The sequence below is a fragment of the Coregonus clupeaformis genome, unplaced genomic scaffold (assembly GCF_020615455.1).
Source record: "Coregonus clupeaformis isolate EN_2021a unplaced genomic scaffold, ASM2061545v1 scaf0198, whole genome shotgun sequence".
NCBI classification, from domain to species: domain Eukaryota; kingdom Metazoa; phylum Chordata; class Actinopteri; order Salmoniformes; family Salmonidae; genus Coregonus; species Coregonus clupeaformis.
Window position 1 is genome coordinate 47,955 of NW_025533653.1, and position 14,182 is coordinate 62,136.

At 41.7% G+C, this 14,182-nt stretch overlaps 1 protein-coding gene across 1 annotated transcript in view; it reads right to left on the minus strand.

Moving 5' to 3' along the window:
- LOC121562226 (alkaline ceramidase 2) overlaps positions 1-13,481 on the minus strand; it is a 38,797-nt gene extending 25,316 nt beyond the window's left edge. The window contains exons 1-3 of the mRNA XM_041874556.2: positions 13,159-13,481; positions 12,498-12,612; positions 3,554-3,695 (exon numbers count right to left, since the gene is read on the minus strand). Of these exons, the coding sequence (XP_041730490.2) occupies positions 3,554-3,695; positions 12,498-12,612; positions 13,159-13,266 (365 nt within the window). The 5' untranslated portion in view covers positions 13,267-13,481. The remainder of the gene's footprint in view (positions 1-3,553; positions 3,696-12,497; positions 12,613-13,158) is intronic.
- Positions 13,482-14,182: the final 701 nt, after the last annotated feature.

A 14,182-nucleotide genomic window follows, 5' to 3' on the forward strand; every position in this document is an offset into this window, starting at 1 on the left:
TGAAGAGGGCATCAGGAGGCTGAAAAAATTTGGCATGGGCCCTCAGATCCTCAAAAAGTTGCACCATTGAGAGCATCTTGACTGGCTGCATCACCGCTTGGTCCGGCAACTGTAAGGCACCCAACCGCAAGGCGCTACAGAATACAGCTTCGAAGTGAATTGCCATGAAGAAAAGAAAAAACAACAGAACAGTCTTAACAGCCAATTATTGCAGGATATCCAAGGACCTCTATACCAGGAGGTGTCCGAGGAAGGCCCAAAAAACTGTCACCCTCCAACCGCCTAAGCCATAGACTGTTTTATCTGCTACCGCACAGTAAGCAGTACCAGTGCACCAAGTCTGGAACCAACAGGACCCTGAACAGATTCTGCCCCCAAGCCATGAGACTGCTAAACAAGACCGCTAAATAGCTCATCAAATGGCTACCCGGACTACCTGCATTGACCCTTTTTTGGACTTACTCTTGCACTGACTCTATGCACAAACACTGGACTCTACCCACACACTCACACCCTACATACGCCCACACACACACATAACATGCGCATACTGACGCCACGCATACACTTTCACACTCACCACATAGCCTACAGCTATTGTGTATTACATATGCCATTGCCTAGTCTCTTTACCCCTACCTATATGTACAGTGCATTCGGAAAGTATTCAGACTGCTTAACTTTTTCCACATTTTGTTACGTTACAACCTTATTCTAAAATGGATTAAATAAAAAAAGTATTAATCTACACACAATACCACATAATGACAGAGTGAAAACTGGTTTGTAGAAATGTTTGCAAATTGTAATTAATAAAACAGAAATACCTTATTTACATAAGTATTCAGACCCTTTGCTATGAGACTCGAAATTGAGCTCAGGTGCATCCTGTTTCCATTGATCATCCTTGAGATGTTTCTACAACTTGAATGGAGTCCACCTATGGTAAATTCAATTGATTGGACATGATTTGGAAAGGCACACACCTGTCTATATAAGGTCCCATAGTTGACAGTGCATGTCAGAGCAAAAGCCAAGCCATGAGGTCGAAGGAATTGTCCGTAGAGCTCAAAGACAGGATTGTGTCAAGGCACAGATCTGGGTAGGGTACCAAAAAAATTCTGTAGCATTGAAGGTCCCCAAGAACACAGTGGCCTCCATCATTCTTAAATGGAAGAAGTTTGGAATCACCAAGACTCTTCCTAGAGCTGGCCGCCCGGCCAAACTGAGCAATCGGGGGAGAAGGGCCTTGATCAGGGAGGTGACCAAGAACCCGATGGTAACTCTGACAGAGCTCCAAAGCTCCTCTGTGGAGATGGGAGAACCTTCCAGAAGGACAACCATCTCTGCAGCACTACACCAAATCAGGCCTTTATGGTAGAGTGGCCAGATGGAAGCCACTCCTCAGTAAAAGGCACATGACAACCCGCTTGGAGTTTGCCAAAAGGCACCTAAAGGACTCTCAGACCAAGATTTAACTATTTGGCCTGAATGGCAAGCGTCATGTCTGGAGGAAACCTGGTCCCATCCCTACAGTGAAGCACGGTGGCAGCATCATACTGTGAGGATGTTTTTCAGCGGCAGGGACTGGGAGACTAGTCAGGATCAAAGAAAATATTAATAGTAAAGGGTCTGAATACTTATGTAAATGTGATTTCAGTTTAGTATTTTTATAACATTTGCAAAGATTTCTAAAACCTTTTCTTCATCGTTATGGGGTATTGTGTGTAGATTGATGAGGGGAAAAAAGTCCAGTTTAATCAATTTTAGAATAAGGTTGTAACGTAACAAAAAGTGGAAAAGGTCAAGGGGTCTGAATACTTTCCGAATACAGTACCAGTCAAAAGTTTGGACACACCTACTCATTCAAGGGTTTTCTTTATTTTTACTATTTTCTACATTGCAGAATAATAGTGAAGACATCAAAACTATGAAATAATACATATGGAATAATGTAGTATCCAAAAAAGTGTTAAATCAAAATCTATTTTAGATTTTAAAATTCTTCAAAGTAGCCACCCTTTGCCTTGATGACAGCTTTGCATACTCTTTGCATTCACTCAACCAGCTTCATGAGGTAGTCACCTGGAATGCATTACAATTAACAGGTGTGCCTTGTTAAAAGTTAATTTGTGGAATTTCTTTTCTTAATGCATTTGAGCCAATCAGTTGTGTTGTGACAAGGTAGGGGTGGTATACAGAAGATAGCCCTATTTGGTAAAAGACCAAGACCATATTATGGCAAAAACAGCTCAAATAAGCAAAGAGAAACGACAGTCCATCATTACTTTAAGACATGAAGGTTACCTCTGCTGCAGTGGATAAGTTCCTTAGAGTTAACTGCACCTCAGATTGCAGCCCAAATAAATGCTTCACAGAGTTCAAGTAACAGACATCTCAATATCAACTGTTCAGAGGAGACCGCGTGAATCAGGCCTTCATGGTTGAATTGCTGCAAATAAACCACTACCAAAGGACATTAAGAAGAAGAAGAAACATGAGCAATGGACATTAGACCGGTGGACATCTGTCCTTTGGTCTGATGAGTCCAAATTTGAGATTTTTGGTTACAACTGCAGAGTAGGTGAACGGATGATCTCCGCATATGTGGTTCCCACCGTGAAGCATGGAGGAGGAGGTGTGATGGTGTGGGGGTGCTTCGCTGGTGACACTGTCTGTGATTTATTTAGAATTCAAGGCACATTTAACCAGCATGGCTACCACAGCATTCTGCGGGACAATGACCCAACACACCTTCAGGCTGTGTAAGGGCTATTTGACCAAGAAGGAGAGTGATGGAGTGCTGCATCAGATGACCTGGCCTCCACAACCACCCGACCTCAACCCAATTGAGATGGTTTGGGATGAGTTGGACCACAGAGCAAAGGAAAAGCAGCCAACAAGTGCTCAACATATGTGGGAACTCCTTCAACACTGTTGGAAAAGCATTCCAGGTGAAGCTGGTTGAGAGAATGCCAAGAGTGTGCAAAGCCGTCATCAAGGCAAGGGGTGGCTACTTTGAACAATCGCAAATATAAAATATTTTGATTTGTTTAACACTTTTTGGGTTACTACATGTGTTATTTCATAGTTTTGATGTCTTCGCTATTATTCTACAACGTAGAAAATAGTTTTAAAAAACAACAACACTTGAATGAGTAGGTGTGTCCAAACTTTTGACTGGTACTGTAGCTACCTCAATTACCATCGTACCCCTGCACATCGACTCGGTACTGGTACTCCCTGTATATACCCATGTTATTTTTACTCATATTCGTTATTCACTGTGTATTCATTCCTTGTGTCACTATTTATTTATTTTAATTTTGTATCTTTAACTCTGGAAAAGGACCCATAAGTAAGCATATCACTGTTTACGAAGCATGTGACAAATAACATTTTAATTTTATAACATGTAGTTTAATGGAACTGAAACCAACCAGGCCCCCAAAAGGGAGGTCTGCAGACCCTTCATATCTGCAAACATCGACGCTTAAGGGCCAAGGGGAAGGGAGTGAATTGAGGATTGAGACCAGGCAAACTGTTGACTCACCTGTCCTTCCTGAACATCTTGGGCAGGTATCTCTTGGGGAACCACATGCCGATGGCACACATGAGCACCCACAGGATGGACAACTCATCCAGCATCTGACCCAGGAAACTGAGGGTGGCATGAAAGTATGTGGAGCCAATACCTGAGGCAAGGGAGAGACACCACAAAGTTACATGCTATACAAAACAAGGGCATACAAAATCAACACTGTGCCTTTTAATAGGCACAACAGCTGCTCATATGTGGAGCTGTTGAGAACAGGTGTTACTGGTATACTACAGGTGGTCCTCTGTAGCTCAGCTGGTAGAGCACGGCGCTTGTAACGCCAAGGTAGTGGGTTCGATCCCCGGGACCACCCATACACACACAAAAAAAATAATGTATGCACGCATGACTAAGTCGCTTTGGATAAAAGCGTCTGCTAAATGTCATATTATTATGAATGAAATTGCTGTAACTCCGGTCAAAAGCAGTGACTAGGGAATAGGGTGCCATTTCAGACGCACAGGATTTACAGACGCCCAGAGCTCCTCAACTCCCTCAGACTAATTTTATTAACTTTTATCTTACTTTGTGATCAGTTTCCAAAAATGTTCCCTAATCAAATTATGGTCTTGGTTCTTTCAAAACAAGGAAACATCGCCCTCTTGCAGAAATCAAACTTATCTGATTAGTGGCAGGATGTTTTGAAACACAATTTCACCCGGAGGTCAATTGAAAACAGTGGGAGAGTTCACCTGAAACCCAGTTCTTTCCCTACAGCCGTTAAGCTATCCACAGCAATTCAGTCTGACCACAAGAAATACTACTGTCTCTCAATGGAACATAAGAAAGAGAACACTGTTAATAACAATATGTTGAGCCAAAGCACAGACAAGTCAAGCACAAAGACTTAGATTTTAATGTTAAGCCACTGTTCATGTAGCCTGGTCCCAGATCTGTTTGTGCTGTATAGCCAATTTACAGTATATGCCATAACAATGACAAAAGGAGTTGGCTATACAGCACAAACAGATCTGGGACCAGGCTAAGTGGATCTCAGCTAAGGCTTGTTATAATTTCCATAGGAGCATAAGAATATTGACAAAAATGACAACAGGCCATTCAGTTCAACTGGTCTCTATATTTACAGGGTGAAGGTAGACACCTTGTCTGATCTAGATTTACATGATTAATTGAGCATGGCTTGAGATGGTGTGACAGACTGCTTGGTGCTGAAGGTCAATAAAATAAGTCAGGAATTTCTCCTAGGCCTTATCATAATAATAATAATCATAATAATAATAATAATAATAATAATAATAATAATAATAATAAGCCATTTAGCAGACGCTTTTATCCAAAGCGACTTACAGTCATGTGTGCATACATTTTTACGTATGGGTGGTCCCGGGGATTGAACCCACTACCCTGGCGTTACAAGCACCATGCTCTACCAATTGAGCTACAGAGGACCACATCATAACTCATTATGTGACGGAGTTTTACACTTACATATTTTAAGTGTAGTGTTTTGAAGTTTTAGTGTGAACAGACTGGTCGGTAGCCCATGGCCTCTTGTTATCAGGGTCCAACAGACACTCTATTGTATTTATCAGTGCTTGTCCAAGAGGCACCACCCGAACCTGGCAACCCTTTAAGGAATTTCCCAGCAATCAGGACTTCTCCTTATAAATGCCCAACATGGCAACCTGTCAATCCACTCTGGGATCATCGGTAGCCATATAGCCCCTTGACATCGACCCCTAGCCCTTCCCCCACCTAAACTATAACCTCCCCAGATCTGAAGGAACCAGGTGTGAACAATGTGGCAAATCTCCCTTTTGCCTATGGGAAGGTAAGGTAGTGCCATCTCAGATTTACCCTGTGCACTGCCTGAGGATGCCTGCGTCATAAACGTGCCCTTAGGCTACATTGGAATACATTAATCATTGAAGATTATTTATGGTGTGCTGTCCAAGCTCTTTCACCAAGGTGGAGCCATTGCCACACTGCTTGACCTATCCAGTCCCTTCAGAACCACATAGAGTGAACACAGAGGAAGTGTTTCCCATTTCTGGTCCTGGGGAACCAAAAGTGTGCACATTTTTGTTTTTGCCCTTCGGGTCAAAAGGACCAGAATTGGGAAAAAAATCCTCTCAGTGTTCACTGCATGCAGACACACTGGATAGGGCCTATCTAGACAGAGGAAGGAGCCAGGACACCAGGCACACAGCTCTAAATTAGATTCCAGCTCTGTGTTCCAACTCAGGTCAGAGGTGAACTCAGCTCCAGAGACTGTGTAAGGAGAGGCAGGGGTTATGCGAATTGTGGCCACTGTGCAGCTACTGTCCACTAGGCGTGTAATGCAGTATGCTATTAACTCTCTTAAACCTATTTTAATGTCTTTATAGTCATCCATTTTAGACTGCAGACTTATAGATCAGGATACATAGTTTAATATGTTGTTTGGGATTGTGGGTGATGCTGTAGATTTAGGTAACCCCACAGCCTGGACAAGAATCTGCAGTGTAGGCTTCGCAGAGACATAGCGAAATAGAAATGGCAGCTGTACATATAACTCATCCAGACCCCTTTGACTTCTCAAACATGGCAGAATGGCCCAGATGGATCAGAAGATTTGAGAGGTTTTGTCTGGCATCAGGACTGAATGCAAAACCAGAGGAATATCAGTTGAACTCTCTTATACAGTGCCTTGAGAAACTATTCACACCCCTTCACTTTTTCCACATTTTGTTGTGTTACAGCCTGAATATAAAATTGATTAAATTGAGATTTAGTTTCACTGGCCTACACACAATTCCCCATAATGTCAAAGTGGAATTATGTTTTTAGAAATGTTTACAAATTCATAAAAAATGAGAAGCTGAAATGTCTTGAGTCAATAAGTATTCAACCCCTTTGTTATGGCAAGCCTAAATAAGTTCAGGAGTAAAAATGTGCTTAATAAGTTGCATGGACTTATGGACTGTGTGCAATAATTGTGTTTGACATGATTTTTGAATGACTACCTCATCTCTGTACCCCACACATTCAATTATCTATAAGGTCTCTCAGTTGAGCAGTGAATTTCAAACACAGATTCAACAAAGGCCAGGGAGGTTTTCCAATGCCTCCCTGGCCAATATATATATATACAGTGAGGGAAACAAGTATTTGATCCCCTGCTGATTTTGTACGTTTGCCCACTGACAAAGAAATGATCAGTCTATAATATTAATGGTAGGTTTATTTGAACAGTGAGAGACAGAATAACAACAAAAAAATCCAGAAAAATGCATGTCAAAAATGTTATAAATTGATTTGCATTTTAAAGAGGGAAATAAGTATTTGACCCCCTCTCAATCAGAAAGATTTCTGGCTCCCAGGATTTCTGGCACCTGTCCACAGAAGCAATCAATCAATCAGATTCCAAACTCTCCACCATGGTCAAGACCAAAGAGCTCTCCAAGGATGTCAGGGACAAGATTGTAGACCTACACAAGGCTGGAATGGGCTACAAGATCATCGCCAAGCAGCTTGGTGAGAAGGTGACAACAGTTGGTGCGATTATTCGCAAATGGAAGAAACAAAAGAACTGTCAATCTCCCTCGGCCTGGAGCTCCATGCAATATTTCACCTCGTGGAGTTGCAATGATCATGAGAACGGTGAGGAATCAACCCAGAAATACACGGGAGGATCTTGTCAATGATCTCAAGGCAGCTGGGACCATAGTCACCAAGAAAACAATTGGTAACACACTACGCCGTGAAGGACTGAAATCCTGCAGCGCCCGCAAGGTCCCCCTGCTCAAGAAAGCACATATACATGCCCGTCTGAAGTTTGCCAATGAACATCTGAATGATTCAGAGGAGAACTGGGTGAAAGTGTTGTGGTCAGATGAGACCAAAATGGAGCTCTTTAGCATCATCAACTCAACTCGCCGTGTTCGGAGAAGGAGGAATGCTGCCTATGACCCCAAGAACACCATCCCCATCGTCAAACATGGAGGTGGAAACATTATGCTTTGGGGGTGTTTTTCTGCTAAGGGGACAGGACAACTTCACCGCATCAATGGGACGATGGACGGGGCCATATACCGTCAAATCTTGGGTGAGAACCTCCTTCCCTCAGCCAGGGCATTGAAAATGGGTCGTGGATGGGTATTCCAGCATGACAATTACCCAAAACACATGGCCAAGGCAACAAAGGAGTGGCTCAAGAAGAAGCTCATTAAGGTCCTGGAGTGGCCTAGCCAGTCTCCAACCCTTAATCCCATAGAAAATCTGTGGAGGAAGCTGAAGGTTCGAGTTGCCAAACGTCAGCCTCGAAACCTTAATGACTTGGAGAAGATCTGCAAAGAGGAGTGGGACAAAATCCCTCCTGAGATGTGTGCAAACCTGGTGGCCAACTACAAGAAACGTCTGACCTCTGATTGCCAACAAGGGTTTTGCTACCAAGTACTAAGTCATGTTTTGCAGAGGGGTCAAATACTTATTTCCCTCATTAAAATACAAATCAATTTATAACATTTTTGACATGCGTTTTTCTGGATTTTGTTGTTGTTATTCTGTCTCTCACTGTTCAAATAAACCTACCATTAAAATTATAGACTGATCATTTCTTTGTCAGTGGGCAAACGTACAAAATCAGCAGGGGATCAAATACTTTTTTCCCCTCACTGTATATATACACACTACCGTTCAAAAGTTTGGGTTCACTTAGAAATGTCCTTGTTTTCGAAAGAAAAGCAATATTTTTGTCCATTAAAATGACATCAAATTGATCAGAAATAGTGTTTAGACATTGTTAATGTTGTAAATGGCTATTGTAGCTGGAAACGGCTGATTTTTAATGGAATATCTACATAAGCGTACAGAGGCCCATTATCAGCAACCATCAGTCCTGTGTTCCAATGGCACGTTGTGTTTGCTAATCCAAGTTTATCATTTTAAAAGGCTAAATGATCATTAGAAAACCCTTTGCAATTATGTTAGCACAGCTGGAAACTATTTTGCTGATTAAAGAAGCAATAAAACTGGCCTTCTTGAGACTAGTTGAGTATCTGGAGCGTCAGCAATTGTGGGTTCGATTACAGGCTCAAAATGGCCAGAAATAAATAACTTTCTTCTGAAACTCATCACTCTATTCTTGTTCTGAGAAATGAAGGCTATTTCATGCAAGAAATTGCCAAGAAACTGAAGATCTCGTACAACGCAGTGTACTACTCCCTTCACAGAACAGCGCAAACTGGCTCTAACCAGAATAGAAAAGAGGAGTGGGAGGCCCCAGTGCACAACAGAGCAAGAGGACAAATACATTACAGTGTCTAGTTTGAGCAGATGCCTCACAGGTCCTCAACTGGCAGCTTCATTAAATAGTACCCGCAAAACACCAGTCTCAACGTCAACAGTGAAGAGGCGACTCCGGGATGCTGACCTTCTAGGCAGAGTTGCAAAGAAAAAGCTATATCTCAGACTGCCCATCTTAATCCTTTTTATTGGCCAGTCTGAGATATGGCTTTTTCTTTGCAACTCTGCCTAGAAGGTCAGCATCCCGGAAATCCTGGTTCAGTGCTTTCAAACAGACACTGGGAGACAAATTCACCTTTCAGCAGGACAATAACCTAAAACACAAGGCCAATATACACTGGAGTTGCTTACAAGACGACATTGAATGTTCCTGAGTGGCCTAGTTACAGTTGACATTTATATCGGCTTGTAAATCTATGGCAAAACTTGAAAATGGCTGTCTAGCAATGATCAACAAACAAATTGACAGAGCTTAAAGAATTTAAAAAAGCAAATATTGTACAATCCAGGTGTGCAAAGCTCTTAGAGACTTACCCAGAAAGACTCACTGCTATAATCACTACCAAAGGTGATTCTAACATGTATTGACTTACGGGTGTAAATACTTATGTAAATTAGATATTTCTGTATTTCATTTTCAATAAATGTGCCTTTTCATTATGGGGATTGTGTGTAGATGGGTGACAAAAAAAAAAATATTTAATCAATTTTGAATTCAGGCTGTAACACAAAATGTGGAATAAGTCAAAGGGTATGAATACTTTCTGAATTACTGTATATTCTATGGGGGATGCCGCCGATTATATTCTGGGAGCATTGCTATTGACTGATGCAGATAAAAAGTATGATGCTGTAAAAGGAGCATTTGAGAAGCACTGTGTAGGAAAACAATATTATTTTTGAGAGCGCTCAATTCAACATGAGATGTCAAGATAAAGGAGAGAGAGCAGAGGCATTCATCACAGTTGTACACATCTGGCTGAGCATTGTAACTTTGGAATGCACAAGGAAGAACTGATAAGAGAGAATTGTTGGAATAAAAGACAGGAGGCTGTCAGACTCAGAACAGCTTCAGTTAGACTCAGACGTGACACTTGCAAAAGCTATTCAAAGAGTCAGACAAAGTGAAACTGTAAAGAAACAGCAAACATTACTGCACAGTAATGCAGTAGTAGGAGAAACCACAACAAATATGGACACCACCAAAGCACAATTTAATAATAGGAACAAATTCCAACAAAGTCCACAGAAACCATACAAAAGGCAAAACAAAATGAAATCCAACTGAAAAGGAGTGCAAAAGATGTGGAGGACGAGAGCATGGATGGAAGGACTGTGAGTGCAGAAAGTGGAGGCTGAGTGCAGAAAGTGTCGCAAAACGGGACATTATGCAGCAGTCTGTCGTTCTGTCAAGTTGTACACAAAGTCACAGCCCAGCACCGAATCACAAGACTTTGCTTTCCTAGGTTTATTGTCCTCACAAGGTACACAGCTGTGGATGGAGAAAATGTATCTGAATGGGGAAATCATCAGCTTCAAACTCAACACAGGAGCAGCTGTGACAGCCATACCAGAGAAATACTTCAAACAACAACAAGATGGCAGTCTGGTGAGACCAACCAAGATGCTATACGGGCCGGGGCTAAATCTGCTTGACGTGAAAGGCTGCTGTAAGAGCAAGCTGATAATAAAAAGGGTACAGCACAGAACAAGAGGTGTACATCGTAGCAGGACTGACACAACCACTCATAGGCATACCAGCCATAGAGGCCCTACAGTTACTGCACAGAATCCATCTTTCCAGGACTGGGGAAACTCCCAAGATTCATACAAGATAGAGCTTAAAGATGGAGCCACACCCTGTGCTCTTTCAGCACCACGACGTGTTCCGCTCAAGAGAAAAAGTTTATGAAGAACTGGGCAGGATGGAGAACATGGATGTCATAACAAAGTGACAGAGCCCACAGAATGGTGCTCCGGAATGGTGGTCGCCCCAAAAGCGAATGGAGACATAAGAGTGTGTTTTGACCTCACACCTCATGATATCATGAGCAGAAAACCCAATTAATCTCCATCGTTTATTGAAGTTGATGGGTCATTTATGACCAAACCTTTTGATATAGCCAATCATTTCAATTACTATTTCTCCAGTAAAGTGGACAAACTGAGAAGTGAAATGACAACATTGAACAGTGAACCATCATATCTGTATATTGAAGATCTAATAATGAAAGAGAAGGATTTCCGTTTTGAATTTGGCAAGTTTTTGTGGAAGAGGTGGAAAAACGGTTGTTATCCATCAATAATGATAAGCCACCAGGTACAGACAACCTAGAAGGGAAACTATTGAGAATGGTAGCAGACTGTATTGCCACCCATATTTGCCATGTCTTTTACCAAAGCCTAAAGGATTGTCTGTCCACAGGCGTGGAAGGAAGCTAAAGTAATTCCACTACCAAACAATAGTAAAACATCCTTTGCTGGCTCTAATAGCCGCCCAATCAGTTTGCTGCCTGTTCTTAGTAAACTGATGATGACTGATGATTGGCTAAATGAAATTGATAATAAGATTATAGTTGTATTGTTAGATTTCAGTGCAGCCTTTGATGTTATTGATCAAAATGTGTTATTAAAAAACTAACTTGTTATGGATTTACATCACCTGCCATCACATGGTTGGAGAGTTACTCTTCAATGGAAGCTACTCTAACATGAGATATGTACAGTGTGGTATCCCTCAGGGCAGTTGTCTTGGGATATTACTCTTCTCTATTTTTACAAAGTAATGCCAAATGTCTTACAAAAGCAGCTAAAATGACTATGTATGCTGATGATTGCACACTCTACACTTAAGCACCTACAGCCGGAGTATCCAGAAGATAGCCATATTTGGTAAAATACCAAGTCCATATTATGGCAAGAACAGCTCAAATAAGCAAAGAGAAACGAAAGTCATTACTTTAAGACATGAAGGTCAGTCAATACGGGAAGTTTCTTCAAGTGCAGTAGCAAAAACCATCAAGCGCTATGATGAAACTGGTTCTCATGAGGACCGCCACAGAAATGGAAGACCCAGAGTCTTGGTCAGGGAGGTTTTCAAGAACCCGATGGTCACTCTGACAGAGGGAAAGATGAACAGAGAGATCCTTGATGAAAACCTGCTCCAGAGCGCTCAGGACCTCAGACTGGGGCGAAGGTTCACCTTCCAACAGGAGAACAACCCTAAGCACACAGACAAGACAACGCAAGAGTGGCTTCAGGACAAGTCTCTGAAGGTCCTTGAGTGGCCCAGCCAGAGCACGGACTTGAACCCGATCGAAAATAGCTGTGCAGTGATCCAACCTGACAGAGCTTAAGAGGATCTGCAGAGAAGAATGGGAGAAACTCCCCAAATACAGGTGTGCCAAGCTTGTAGCGTCATACCCAAGAAGACTAATCACTGCCAAAGGTGCTTCAACAAAGTACTGAGTAAAAGGTCTGAATACTTATGTAAATGTGATATTTCTGTGCTCATAATATTTAGAGCACCTTTTTTCAGACGTAAACCTATAAGTATGAGTGCTCTTAAAATAAGATTAGGTTCAGGCCACACACAAATCAAAGCAGAGGCGAGTAACTGAAGGAATCATCATGCTTTGTCAAAACAACTCACCAATCACAACCAGTAGAATCCAAATGAGATATATTCCACTGTTGAAATGTGTTGCGTACTGGCGGAACAAGCACATTAATATTGGCGGTAAAACAAAAAACAAGATGTTGCTGATCTGAAATGAAGAAAAAAAAATGAAGGGAATGAAAATGTGAGCAGAATTGTAGGCCAAGCAAGTGATATGTTTGTTACAAATACAATACACACATCCATTAATTTCACTCTGTATTTCAACAGATTTTTGGGATCTTTAGGAACACATAGCCATAGTATGGATATGAATACAAGGAGGTAGGCCTAGGCCTATTGAACAATATGAAAATGTTTAATCTAAATCCCAATATGTTTTCTTGATAGGCAACAAAAAGAACTCTGCACTGATAGTAGCTGACAGCTGTTGAACCAGATATGAGGTGCCAATGCGCCTGTGTGTTCTTTACCCCTTTCTATGTCCTAAAAATCAAACTGTTCAACAGTGAGGATGTGTCGACTACCAATCTGGGGTAGTAACATTCAAACGAAATCCCAATAGACTAAATAAAGGGAAGCAGTGCCATGCAGAAAAGCAAGGGCATTCCATTACCAAATATTGAAACAAAGGCACTAAGCAATGGCTGTCACAAAACATATTACAATATTGTCTTAAAGATAAATGACTAACCGTGTTATAAAACTCTGCAATACTAGGGTAAATAAGGTAATTGCCTTCACACCAGTCCACCTCGGAGCTACCAGCTTGCAGTTGGTCCCAAAACATAGGATTAGTCATGTCTCGACTAGTTCTAGTAATGGACAGGACTCCGCAGTCACTATTGAGATAAAGCAGTCGACGATCTAATCAGCTGTGGACCGCTAGATGATCAATTACTAGAATTTGAGACACGTAGTTGTATACAAAGTGCATCCAAATTCAATCGCATTTTATATCACCGATATATCCCAATGCAAGATTGTCGTGCAACCCTGCTCTCAACAAAGTGGCAGAGTCTGTCTTCCTTTTCTTCTTCTTCTTCGATGAGGTTTAACGGCAGTTGGCATCCAATATGTTGCATTACCGCCACCTACTAGACTGGAGTACAACTCCCTTTTATTTTGCTTGAAAAATAAAATAAAGAAATACCCTACCATCTAACACCACACTCACAAATTCAAAAACAATTTAATCAACAAAAAACAATAAAGAAATGAACACCACCCTACTCCCCTATTATTATTTTTGTATTCCTACCTCATGCCCTCAACCTGAAAGGATGGGACATCACCACTTAACACACCCTGTAACTCTTCTGATGTCAAGTCTCGCACACCCAAATACCTCTCTGCAGCTGCCACCACAACCTCAATTTTCTTTGACTTACGTTCCATCCCTGCAGTACAATTAATAACCATTGCTATAAATGCTACAAATCCAATCTTACTGAAACATATATCACTTGTTGGCCTATCCCTCTGTACTGGTACATATCTACTACTCTCACCACTCCTCCCCCTTGACCCATCTTCCTCTACTTTCTTCACTGCCTCAGCATATGACAACTTCTTCACTACTCTTACCCTGGAAACCTCAACCTGCCTCTCTCGCACGTGACATTTCTGATCCCCAGCCCCATGGGCACCCCTACAATTAGCACATACCACTACTTTCCCCAATGCTGCACATTCCTTTGTCTCATGCCCTTCTGCAC